The sequence below is a fragment of the Piliocolobus tephrosceles genome, chromosome 21 (genome assembly GCF_002776525.5).
Source record: "Piliocolobus tephrosceles isolate RC106 chromosome 21, ASM277652v3, whole genome shotgun sequence".
NCBI classification, from domain to species: domain Eukaryota; kingdom Metazoa; phylum Chordata; class Mammalia; order Primates; family Cercopithecidae; genus Piliocolobus; species Piliocolobus tephrosceles.
This window is the reverse complement of record NC_045454.1, coordinates 49,034,510-49,046,542: the sequence shown is the minus strand read 5'-3', so window position 1 is coordinate 49,046,542 and position 12,033 is coordinate 49,034,510. Positions and strand designations below refer to the sequence as shown.

The 12,033-nt window shown below is 53.6% G+C and overlaps 2 protein-coding genes across 2 annotated transcripts in view; both read left to right on the top strand.

The window, feature by feature from the left end:
- The first annotated feature begins 281 nt into the window (after positions 1-281).
- LOC113225066 (tight junction protein ZO-3-like) lies at positions 282-1,580 on the top strand. Its single transcript, XM_031934728.1, has 3 exons — positions 282-332; positions 610-769; positions 1,468-1,580. Exons 1-3 carry the CDS (start codon positions 282-284, stop codon positions 1,578-1,580), a joined length of 324 nt encoding a protein of 107 aa, XP_031790588.1.
- Positions 1,581-2,662: 1,082 nt separating this feature from the next.
- TJP3 (tight junction protein 3) overlaps positions 2,663-12,033 on the top strand; it is a 15,075-nt gene continuing 5,704 nt past the window's right edge. Inside the window, exons 1-7 of the mRNA XM_026455504.2 lie at positions 2,663-2,719; positions 3,269-3,335; positions 3,565-3,721; positions 6,343-6,451; positions 6,688-6,925; positions 8,129-8,340; positions 11,042-11,137. Of these exons, the coding sequence (XP_026311289.1) occupies positions 3,322-3,335; positions 3,565-3,721; positions 6,343-6,451; positions 6,688-6,925; positions 8,129-8,340; positions 11,042-11,137 (826 nt within the window). The 5' untranslated portion in view covers positions 2,663-2,719; positions 3,269-3,321. The remainder of the gene's footprint in view (positions 2,720-3,268; positions 3,336-3,564; positions 3,722-6,342; positions 6,452-6,687; positions 6,926-8,128; positions 8,341-11,041; positions 11,138-12,033) is intronic.

Here is a 12,033-nt window from a genome sequence, read left to right as displayed (position 1 = left end):
CAGTCTCCTGAGTAGCTGGGACCACAGGCGCCCACCACCACGCCCTGCTAATTTTTATATTTTTAGTGGAGACGGGTTTTCACCATGTTGGCTAGGCTGGTCTCGAACTCCTGACCTCAAGTGATCCGTCCGCCTCTGCCTCCCAAAGTGCTGGCACTACAGGTGTGAGCCACTGCACCCGGCCCTAGATGTCTGTTTCTAGTTATGTCCCAGAAGATTGTGTATTTCTAGTATCTTTTAAGTATCTGATACTCCTTCTCCTCCAATTAGAGTTGTTTATAATGTCACCCTCACATCTGTTCCTAGTATCCCCTGAGAAATTTCCACTTTTGGTAAGAAAGGAGAGTCAACCTGTTTTCTCATTTTCTCCAGTGTCTCCCACCCCTGGATGTTCTAAGGAACATTTTCTGTTTCTAGAATTTGGTGCTCAGTTCTTGGTGTGGTCTCCACTCACAGCAGGAATCCAATTCTAACGTTTTCCTTAGGGTGTGTCTGTTTTTAGCAACCCCTGGGGGAATTGTCTGTTTCTAGTTCCCCCACCAAACTGTTTCTACTGTCTCCCGTCTCTCATTAACCCACTTCCTCTCTTTCATTCCTGGTCCCTTTCAGATCAACGGGGTGTCCAGCCAGAACCTGTCACTGAGTGACACCCGGCGACTGATCGAGAAGTCGGAAGGGAAGCTAAGCCTGCTGGTGCTGAGAGATCGCGGGCAGTTCCTGGTGAACATTCCGCCTGCTGTCAGTGACGGTGACAGCTCGCCATTGGAGGGTGAGGACCCAGAGGGTAGGCCCTGGGAGGGAGTTGAATGGACGGCAGGGAAGGCGGGAAGCCCCAGGCAGGGCCAAGGAGGAACCAGTGAGTCTGGTCCCTAGAGGCTCAGAGAGTGACAGGAACTTGTCAAAGGCCACACAGAAAGTCAGGAGTACAGTGGGGCGATCTTGGCTCACCCTCCTGGGTTCAAGCAAGTGATTCTCATGCCTCAGCCTCCTGAGTAGCTGGGATTATAGGCGTGAGCCACCGTGCCCACCTCCAGAGCTGAATATTCTTTTTTTTTTGAGACGGAGTCTCACTCTGTCGCCCAGGCTGGAGTGCAGTGGCCGGATCTCAGCTCACTGCAAGCTCCGCCTCCCGGGTTCACGCCATTCTCCTGCCTCAGCCTCCCGAGTAGCTGAGACTACAGGCGCCCGCCACCTCGCCCGGCTAGTTTTTTGTATTTTTTAGTAGAGATGGGGTTTTACAGTGTTAGCCAGGATGGTCTCGATCTCCTGACCTCGTGATCCGCCCGTCTCGACCTCCCAAAGTGCTGGGATTACAGGCCGTGCCCGGCCAGAGCTAAGTATTCTAACTGAGCTTCTGACTTTGGTCTAGGGCCCTTTGTTTAGAGGGGTCTTGATAGGCCCCTCTGTAAAATGGGTCCAGTCTGGAAGGCGTGACCACGGCTGATGAGATGTCCTCTCCCCCTGCAGACATCTCGGACCTCACCTCGGAGCTCTCGCAGGCACCACCATCCCACATCCCGCCACCACCCCGGCACGCTCAGCGGAGCCCCGAGGCTAGCCAGACTGACTCTCCCGTGTAAGTATCACCCGTCAGAAGAGTCGGTGGGAGGGAGAGGGGAATGCGGGCGTAGCTTTCCAACTGGGGGTTACCTTGAGGATGCAGTCCTGTATTGCTAGCACGTGCCTCAAAATACCTCCGGCCTCTACCCATTACCCAGTTCCAAAGCTGTGTCCACATCTGTAGGTGTTGGTTACGGCAGCACCCCACTTCTCAGTATCAAACCCTGCCTTAGGCTGGGTGTGGTGACTCATGCCTGTAATCTCAGCACTTTGGGAAGCCAAGGAAGGTGGATCATATGAAGTCAGGAGTTCGAGACCAGCCTGGCCAACATGGTGAAACTATCTCTACTAAAATACCAAAATTAGCCCGGCGTGGTGCCGGGTGCCTGTAATCCCAGCTACTTGGGAGGCTGAGGCAGGAGAATCGCTTGAACCCAGGAAATGGAGTTTGCAGTGAGCCGAGATCATGTCATTACACTCCAGCCTGGGTGACCACAGCAAAACTCTGTCTCAAAAAAAATTTTTTTTTTCCTCTATTTATTTATTTGTTTTGAGACCGAGTCATGTGAGACTGGCTAATTTTCGTATTTTTGGTAGACATGGGGGCTGTGTTGCCCAGGCTGGTCTTGAACTCCTGGGTTCAAGCATTTGGCCTGCCTCAGCCTCCCAAAGTGCTGGGATTACATGTGTGAGCCACCACGCCCAGCCCAGATAAATTAAAATTCTTTTTATTTTGTTTATTTGTTTTTTTGGAGACAAGGTCTTGTTCTGTCACCCAGGCTGGAGTGCAATGGCGTGATCTCGGCTCACTGCAACCTCTACCTCCTGGGTTCAAGCAATTCTCCTGCCTTAACCTCCTGCATAGCTGGGATTACAGACACCCACCATCATGCCTGCCTAATTTTTGTATTTTTGTAGAGACGGGGTTTAACCTCGTTGGCCAGGCTGGTCTTGAACTCCTGACCTCAGGTGATCCACCCTCCTCGACCTCCCAAAATGCTAGGATTACAGGCGTGAACCACCACAAACGGCCTAAAATTCTTTTCAAAATGGCCCCTCGACATCCACCCCTGCCTCACTCCCCATCTGTGCCCCACCAGGGAGAGCCCCCGGCTTCGGCGGGAAAGTTCAGTCGATTCCAGAACCATCTCGGAACCAGGTGAGCAACAGGCAGGTGGGTGGTGACTCTGAGCACCCCTGTCCCTGATATTTCTTTTTTTTTTTTTTGAGACAGAGTCTCCCTCTGTCGCCCAGGCTGGGGTGCAGTGGCTCAATCTCAGCTCACTGCAACCTCCGCCCCTCCAGGTTTACGCAGTTCTCTGCCTCAGCCTCCCAAGTAGCTGGGATTACAGGCGCATGCCACCACGCCCAGCTAATTTTTTTGTATTTTTAGTAGAGGCGGGGTTTCACCATCTTGGCCAGGCTGGTCTTGAACTCCTGACCTTGTGATCCACCCGCCTTGGCCTCCCAAAGTGCTGGGATTACAGGCATGAGCCACCGCGCCTGGCCAATCCCTGATATTTCTGATCCCCGACAGTAAGGCTGTGCCAGGCAGAGCCGGGGGAGGTTGGCCTGAGCCTAAGTGGTGAGACATGGTTTCCTGAGAAGGACTCGAGGTGGGTGATGGTCCTTCCAGGACATAAAGCAAAGGTTTGGAGGCTGGACCGAGCCAGTGTGCTGGGGAATGAGACTGGCTTTTCCCTTTCAGAGTTGCCCAGGGAAAGCAGCTATGACATCTACAGAGTGCCCAGCAGTCAGAGCATGGAGGATCGCGGGTATGTACGCCAGAAGAAAGCCCACCCGCTCGAAACTCCTGCATCCCAGCCTGCCTCCCTCATCAGCGCAGTCCTGCCTGCTTGTATCCCTTGTGTTGAGTGGGACAATTAAGTGGGGATTTGGGGGAAACCGAGGCCTGGAGGGGGTGGGGGCTTTCCCAAGGACAATGCTGAGCCCTCCCCCTGTCCGCCCACTCCAGTATGACCCCACCTCTGCCTCCCCTTGCAGGTACAGCCCCGACACGCGGGTGGTCCGCTTCCTCAAGGGCAGGAGCATCGGGCTGCGGCTGGCCGGGGGCAATGACGTGGGCATCTTCGTGTCCAGGGTGCAGGCGGGCAGCCCGGCCGACGGACAGGGCATCCAGGAGGGAGATCAGATCCTGCAGGTGCTCCCTGGGGTGGCCGGCCAGCCCCACCGGTCATGGGTGTGTCGTGTGCTAGGTCCTGCCCTTGTTTGCTAAAGCCTGTGGGTCCTCCCCTTGGGTCCACCCTGGGGACTGTTGAGACCCCAGATGGGTATTTTAACATTTCAATGTCCTCTTGGCTGTGTCACGATCTGGCTGATGTCACGACCTTATCTTCCAGGTCATGATGTCATCGTCCAGTCACAACCTTCTTGTCTGTGCCTTGACCTTATCCGGGTTCATCTTTTTTGTTTGTTTGTTTTTGAGACAGATTTTTGCTCTTGTTGCCCAGGCTGGAGTGCAGTGGTACGATCTCGGCTCACCACAACCTCTGCCTGCCAGGTTCAAGCGATTCTTCTGCCTCACCTCCTAAGTAGCTGGGATTACAGGTGCCCACCACCACGCCCAGCTGATTTTTATATTTTTAGTAGAGACGAGTTTTCGCCATGTTGACCAGGCTGGTCTCAAACTCCTGACCTCAGGTGATCCACCTGCCTCAGCTTCCCAAGTAGCTGAGATTACAGGCATGAGCCACTGAGCCTGGCTAGCTTTTTTTTTTTTTTTTTGAGATGGAGGCTTGCTCTGACACCCAGGCTGGAGTACAGTGGTGTGATCTAGGCTCACTGCAACCTCTGCCTCCCGGGTTCAAGGGATCATCCTGCCTCAGCCTTCCAAGTAGCTGGGATTACAGGCACCCACCACCATGCCCAGCTAATTTTTGTATTTTTAGTAGAGATGGGGTTTCACCATGTTGGCTGGGCTGGTCTTGAACTCCTGGCCTCAAGTGATCCACCCGCCTCAGCCTCCCAAAGTGCTGGGATTACAGGTGTGGGCCACCGCACCCATCCTGGGTTACAATCTTGTTGTTCATGTCATATGACCATGTCCATGTGACAACCTTGTTATCAATGTCACAGTCTCCTTGTTATCAACGTCAGGACTTTGTCTGGGCCATAACCTCATTGCCTATATCACGACCTTGTCTGGGTCGCAATCCTCTTGTTCCTGACGGGGCTGTGTTGACCGCGTCACGACCGTCTCGTATGTCCTAATCGTGGTCAGGTCACAGATCATTCTCGTATGATCTCCATGTCCATTTACAGTCACTTTCTGTGCCACCACCCCCTGTGTCTGTGTTGTGACCGTGCCTGGGTCCTGCCTTCATGACAGTGTCATCACTACCTCCAGGATCCACAGCCCTTCCTCATCCCCCCGTCTCTGTTCTTGCCTCATCTCATCCCCAGGCCGTCTCCCCTGTCCCTTGCACAAGTTCACTCACCAAGTCACACCCCCAGTTTGCTCTCATGACCTTGTGTCTTGACCTTGCAGTGTGAGTTGTGATTCATGAGGGAGTCATAGCTCCTCACTTTCCATGTCCTCAGCCCACTGGCTGGGTGACAACTTGGTGCCCAGTTGCCTGAGGGTCATGGTATTTTTTAGTGTATTTCTACTCAGTTTGCTTGTGGGATTCTAACCTTGACATCCATGTCATGACCCCGAGAGTAGGTGTCTGAGGTGTCTGTGCCCACAGGCTGTGTCTGTATATTGCTGTCCCTGTCGTGACCCCGAGAGCAGGTGACTGTGTCTGTGTATTGCTGTCCCTGTTATGACCCTGAGAGCAGGTGGTTGTGTCTGTGTATTGCTGTCCCTGTTATGACCCTGAGAGCAGGTGTTTGTGTCTGTATATTGCTGTCCCTGTTGTGACCCCGAGAGCAGGTGACTGTGTCTGTGTATTGCTGTCCCTGTTATGACCCCCAGAGCAGGTGGTTGTGTCTGTATATTGCTGTCCCTGTCGTGACCCCGAGAGCAGGTGGCTATGTCTGTGTATTGCTGTCCATGTCACAACCCCGAGAGCAGGTGGTTGTGTCCACTGGCTGCGTCTGTATATTGTTGTCCTTGTCATGACCCTGTGACTACTGTGATTATGTCTGAATTCTTTTGAGCAGTTCACAGTTTCCACCGAGCTCCATGTCATGACCTCTGTTCCCATGTTTTGATACTGACAACCCACCATGACTTGGTTATCCGAGGGCCAGCGCAGCGCCTGTGCCCCTGTTTCTATGTTAAAACCCTTGTATCAGCTGGGCGCGGTGGCTCAAGCCTGTAATCCCAGCACTTTGGGAGGCCGAGATGAGCAGATCACGAGATCAGGAGATCAAGACCATCCTGGCTAACGCGGTGAAACCCCGTCTCTACTAAAAAATACAAAAAACTAGCCAGGAGAGGTGGCGGGCGCCTGTAGTCCCAGCTACTCAGGAGGCTGAGGCAGGAGAATGGTGTGAACCAGGGAGGCAGAGCTTGCAGTGAGCTGAGATCCGGCCACTGCACTCCAGCCTGGGCGATAGAGCAAGACTCCGTCTCAAAACAAAAAACAAACAAAAAAAAACCCTTGTATCCTTATGATGCCACCAGCTGTCTGTGTCACACATCACACAGCCATAGGGTGATACCCCAGTCAGAAAGCCCTCCGGAAGCTGCCGGGGCTCCTGGAAGCAGCTCTAGAAGCCGTTGGGGCTGAGTTTTGCCCAGAGGAAGGTCCAGGATCTCATGCACGGCCCGGAGGTACCGGAGCTTGGTCTATAGCTGCGCCCGCTTTCTGGCAGGTGAATGACATGCCATTCCAGAACCTGACGCGGGAGGAGGCGGTGCAGTTCCTGCTGGGGCTGCCACCGGGCGAGGAGATGGAGCTGGTGACGCAGCGGAAGCAGGACAGTGAGTGTGTGTGGATGTGGGTGTGCCTGTGTGTGTCGCGGGGAGGACCTGGCTGTGTGGCCTGGTGGCGAGTGCAGGTCTGTGGTCGAATCTGCATCTCTGCACCCTCCATCCCTCTCCCCAGTCCCTGCAGGGAGAGTGCCCAAGTCTCCCAGGGTGGGTTCCCTCCAGCCAGGCCCACTCTCCACGGGGGAGGGCTTAGAAGAGGTGCTCACACGGCCTTCTGCTCTCCCCAGTTTTCTGGAAAATGGTGCAGTCCCGCGTGGGCGACTCCTTCTACATCCGCACACACTTTGAGCTGGAGCCCAGCCCACCATCCGGCCTGGGCTTCACCCGTGGGGACGTCTTCCACGTCCTGGACACGCTGTACCCGGGCCCTGAGCAGAGCCACGCGCGGGGAGGCCACTGGCTGGCGGTGCGCATGGGTCGTGACCTGCGGGAGCAAGAGCGGGGCATCATTCCCAACCAGAGCAGGTGGGGACTGCACGCCCCTGCAGCGCGGCCTTCTGCTTCAGCCTCAGTCTCCCTGTTAGAAATGGGCTCAATATCGGCCGGGCACGGTGGCTCACGCCTGTAATCCCAGCACTTTGGGAGGCCGAGGTGGGCGGATCACGAAGTCAGGAGATCGAGACCATCCTGGCTAACATGGTGAAACCCTGTCTCTACTAAAAATACAAGAAAAAAAAAAAAAAGCCGGGTGCAGTGGCGGGTGCCTGTAGTCCCAGCTACTCAGGAGGCTGAGGCAGGAGAATGGCATGAACCCGGGAGGCGGAGTTTGCAGTGAGCCAAGATCACGCCACTGCACTCCAGCCTGGGCGACAGAGCGAAACTGTCTCAAAAAAAAAAAAAAGAAAGAAAAAGAAATGGGTTCAATATCAGCTGGGTGCAGTGACTCACACCTGTAATCCCAGCACTTCCAGAGGCTGAGGCAGGAGAATGGCATGAACCCGGGAGGCGGAGCTTGTAGTGAGCTGAAATCTCGCCACTGCACTCCAGCCTAGGCGACAGAGTGAGACTCCGTCCCAAAAAAAAAAAAAAATTAAGGGCCGGGCGCGGTGGCTCAAGCCTGTAGTCCCAGCACTTTGGGAGGCCGAGACGGGCGGATCACGAGGTCAGGACATCGAGACCATCCTGGCTAACACTGTGAAACCCCATCTCTACTAAAAAATACAAAAAAAAACTAGCCGGGCGAGGTGGCGGGCGCCTGTAGTCCCAGCTACTCCGGAGGCTGAGGCAGGAGAATGGCGTAAACCCGGGAGGCGGAGCTTGCAGTGAGCTGAGATCTGGCCGGTGCACTCCAGCCTGGGTGACAGAGCAAGACTCCGTCTCAAAAAAAAAAAAAAAAAAAAAAAAAAAAAATTAGCTGGGCGTGGTGGCGGACGCCTGTTATCCCAGCTACTCGGGAGGCTGAGGCAGGAGAATCGCTTGAACCCAGGAGGCAGAGGTTGTAGTGAGCTGAGATTGTGCCACTGCACTCCAGCCCACTCCAGCATGGACAACAGAGCAAGACTTTGTCTCAAAAAAACCCAAAATAATAATAATCATCATCTCATTTGCAGAGTCCCATTTGCCATACAAAGTGGCCTGTCCACAGGCTCCGAGGGGTAGGACGAGGACATCTTTGGGGCTGCGATGCTGCTGACCCCAGTGCTCAGTACTGTCCCCTCTCCTCCCCAGGGCGGAGCAGCTGGCCAGCCTGGAAGCTGCCCAGAGGGCCGTGGGAATCGGGCCTGGCTCCTCCGGCGGCTCCAATGCTCGGGCTGAGTTCTGGCGGCTGCGGGGTCTTCGTCGAGGAGCCAAGAAGACCACTCAGCGGAGCCGTGAGGACCTCTCAGCTCTGACCCGACAGGGCCACTACCCGCCCTATGAACGAGTGGTGCTTCGAGAAGGTGGGGCCCGGGGTGCGAGGGGCCCTGGGGAGGCCTCACACAAAGGTCCTGGTGCACCTGTTCCCTAACATCCAGCCTCTAAAAGGCACAGTCTTGGCTGGGCGTGGTGGCTCACAACTATAATCCTAACACTTTGGGACGATGAGATAGGAGGATTGCTGAGGCCAGGAGTCCCAGACCAGCCTGGGCAGTAAAGCAAGACTACATCTCTACATCAAATCTATTTATTTACTTTTTTATTTTTTATTTTTAGACAGAGTCTTGCTCTGTCTTAGGCTAGAGTGCAATAGCGTGATCTTAGCTCACTGCAACCCCTGCCTCCCTGATTCAAGCTATTCTCCCGCCTCAGCCTCCCGAGTAACTGGGATTACAGGTGTCCATCACCACGCCCAGCTAATTTTTTGTATTTTTAGTAGAGACGGGGTTTCACCATGTTGGTCAGGCTGGTCTTAAACTCCTGATCTCATGATCCACCTGCCTCGGCCTCCCAAAGTGCTGAGATTACAGGCGTGAGCCAACGCGCCCGGCCTCTACATCAAATTTAAAAAGATAACTGGGCATGGTGGTGCGTACCTACAGTCCCAGCTACTTGGGAGGCTGAGGCAGGAAGATCGCTTGAGCTCAAGAGGTCCAGGTTGCAGTGAGCTATGATCGCACCACTCCACTCCAGCCTGGGCCGCAGATTGACACTGTCTTTTTTTTTTTTTTTTTCTTTTGAGACGGAGTCTTGCTCTGTCGCCCGAGCTGGAGTGCAGTGGCCAGATCTCAGCTCACTGCAAGCTCCGCCTCCCGGGTTTACGCCATTCTCCTGCCTCAGCCTCCGGAGTAGCTGGGACTACAGGCGCCCGCCACCTCGCCCGGCTAGTTTTTTGTATTTTTAGTAGAGACGGGGTTTCACCGTGTTAGCCAGGATGGTCTCGATCTCCTGACCTCGTGATCCGCCCGTCTCGGCCTCCCAAAGTGCTGGGATTACAGGCTTGAGCCACCGCGCCCGGCCAACACTGTCTTTTTTTTTAAAAAAAGACATGTTTCTAACCACTCTCTCCTTCTATCAAAAATACTTTTGCGGCTGGGCGCAGTGGCTCACACCTGTAATCCCAATAGTTTGGGAGGCTGAGGCGGGTGGATCACCTGAGGTCAGGAGCTCGAGACCAGCCTGGCCAACATGGTGAAACCCCATCTCTACTAAAAATACAAAAAATTAGCCAGGTGTGGTGGCGGGTGCCTATAGTCCCCTCCCAATAGTTTGGGAGGCTAAGGCAGGAGAATTGCTTGAACCTGGGAGGTGGAGGTTGTGTTGAGCCGAGATCGTGCCACTGCACTCTAGCCTGAGCAACAAGAGCAAAACTCCATCTCAAAAAAAAACAAAAATACAAAAAAACCCCAAACTTTTGGATTATTTTAGGGGACAGAAGGAGAAAGGAAGGGGGTTCTTTCCTTAAAAGTCTATTTGTGTCGGCCGGACACCGTGACTCACACCTGTAATCCTAGCACTTTGGGAGGCTGAGGCGGGTGGATCACGAGGTCAGGAGTTGAGACCATCATGGCTAACATGGTAAAACCCTGTCTCTACTAAAAATACAAAAAATTAGCAGAGTGTGGTGGCGGGTGCCTGTAGTCCCAGCTACTAGGGAGACTGAGGCAAAAGAATGGCATGAACCTGGGAGGTGGAGTTTGCAGTGAGCCAAGATCGCACCACTGCACTCCAGCCTGGGCAACAGAGCGAGACTCCGTCTCAAAAAAATAAGTAAATAGGCCAGACACAGTGGCTCATGCCTGTAATCCCAGCACTTTGGGAGGCCAAGGTGGGCAGATCACGAGGTCAGGAGTTTGAGATCAGCCTGACCAACATTGTGAAACCCCGTCTCTACTAAAAATGCAAAAATTAGCCAGGCGTGGTGGTGCGCACCTATAATCCCAGCTACTCAGGAGGCTGAGGCAGGAGAATCGTGTGAACCTGGGAGGCAGAGGTTGCAGTGAGCCAAGATCACGCCACTGCACTCCAGCCTGGGTGACAGAGCTAGACTCCGTCTCAAAAAAAAAAGTAAATAAAATGAAGGAAAGGGAGAAGGAGAAGGATTAAATTGCAAAGATCTTGGGCTGCCACTTTTCTCCCCTCAAGATGCTCTGAGACTGTTTCTTCAGTGGTAAAATGGTGTATCTGCTAGGCCAGGTGTCAACATACTTTTCCTGCAAAGGATCACACAGTAACTATTTTAGGCTTTGTGGGCTAGTCTCTGGCAGAACTACTCAGCTCTGCTCAACAGTAGCCATAGACAGGACATAAAGAAATGGCCGTCACTGTGTTTTGATAAAACTTTATTTACAAACACATGCAGTGGGCCAGATGTGGCCCTCAGGTTGTAGTCTCCTGACCTATGAGTTAGCTAGGTTCAACTGCTAAAAGAGACCCTACAGCCAGGGAGAAAGGAAATGAAGGCCGGAGAGGGGCTTATTCCTGCCCTTGAAGGCAGAACCCAGAAATGCACACATCATCTGCTTATGTTCCATTGGCCAGTATTTTGTCACATGGCCATCCTAGCTGCAAGGGATACTGGGAGATGTAGTCTTTGGCTGGGCAGCTATGGTCCTAGCTAAATAGGCTGTTTACTATAAGGAAGTGGAGGGGTTTGTACAACACCCTAGCTGTCTTTAACTGCAAATGGGACCCTGATTCTTTCACTGTGTCTCTGCCCCTCAGCCAGTTTCAAGCGGCCGGTGGTGATCCTGGGACCTGTGGCCGACATTGCTATGCAGAAGTTGACTGCTGAGATGCCTGACCAGTTTGAAATCGCGGGTGAGACGCCAGATCCCCTGGAAACCTCGTTGGTGAATCGTTTCACGACTGTTTTTTTGTGGGGAGTGGGCGGAGAGTCAGAATAATGACGGCAAGTAAGAAGCAGACGGGCCAGCAGTGCTCCCTCCAATACCCAAGCCAGATATCCTCAATCCATCTTGGCACCGTTTGTCTGGATAGAACCTCCACATCCTTCTTTTTTTGAGACGGAGTCTGGCTCTGTGGCCCAGGCTGGAGTGCAGTGGTGCGGTCTTGGCTCACTGCAAGCTCCGCCACCTGGGTTCACGCTATTCTCCTGCCTCAGCCTCCTGAGTAGCTGGGACTACAGGCGCCTGCCACAGCACCTGGCTGATTTTTTGTATTTTTTAGTAGAGACAGGGTTTCACCATGTTAGCCAGGATGGTCTCTATCTCCTGACCTCGTGATCCGCCCGCCTCAGCCTCCCAAAGTGTTGGGATTACAGGCGTGAGCCACCATGCCCAGCCTACATCCTTCTTAATACAGTTCACAGGGTAGCCATTGCCAATTGAGGCAAAGTGCCACTTGTTATTTGTTTAAGATAAATTTATTGATCTTCTGAGATAGCAGTGAACAGGACAGGCAAGGTCCCTGGAGAAGACTCCAAATTAACAAGTATAGAAACAACTGGCATGGTGGCTCACGCCTGTAATCCCAGCACTTTGGGAGGCCGAGGCGGGCGGATCACGAGGTCAAGAGATTGAGACCATCCTGGCTAACATGGTGAAACCCCATCTCTCCTAAAAATACAAAAATTAGCTAGGTGTGGTGGCGGGCACCCGTAGTCCCAGCTACTTGGGAGGCTGGGGCAGAAAAATTGCTTGAACCCGTGAGGGAGAGGTTGCAGTGAGCTGAGATCACGCCACTGCACTCCAGCC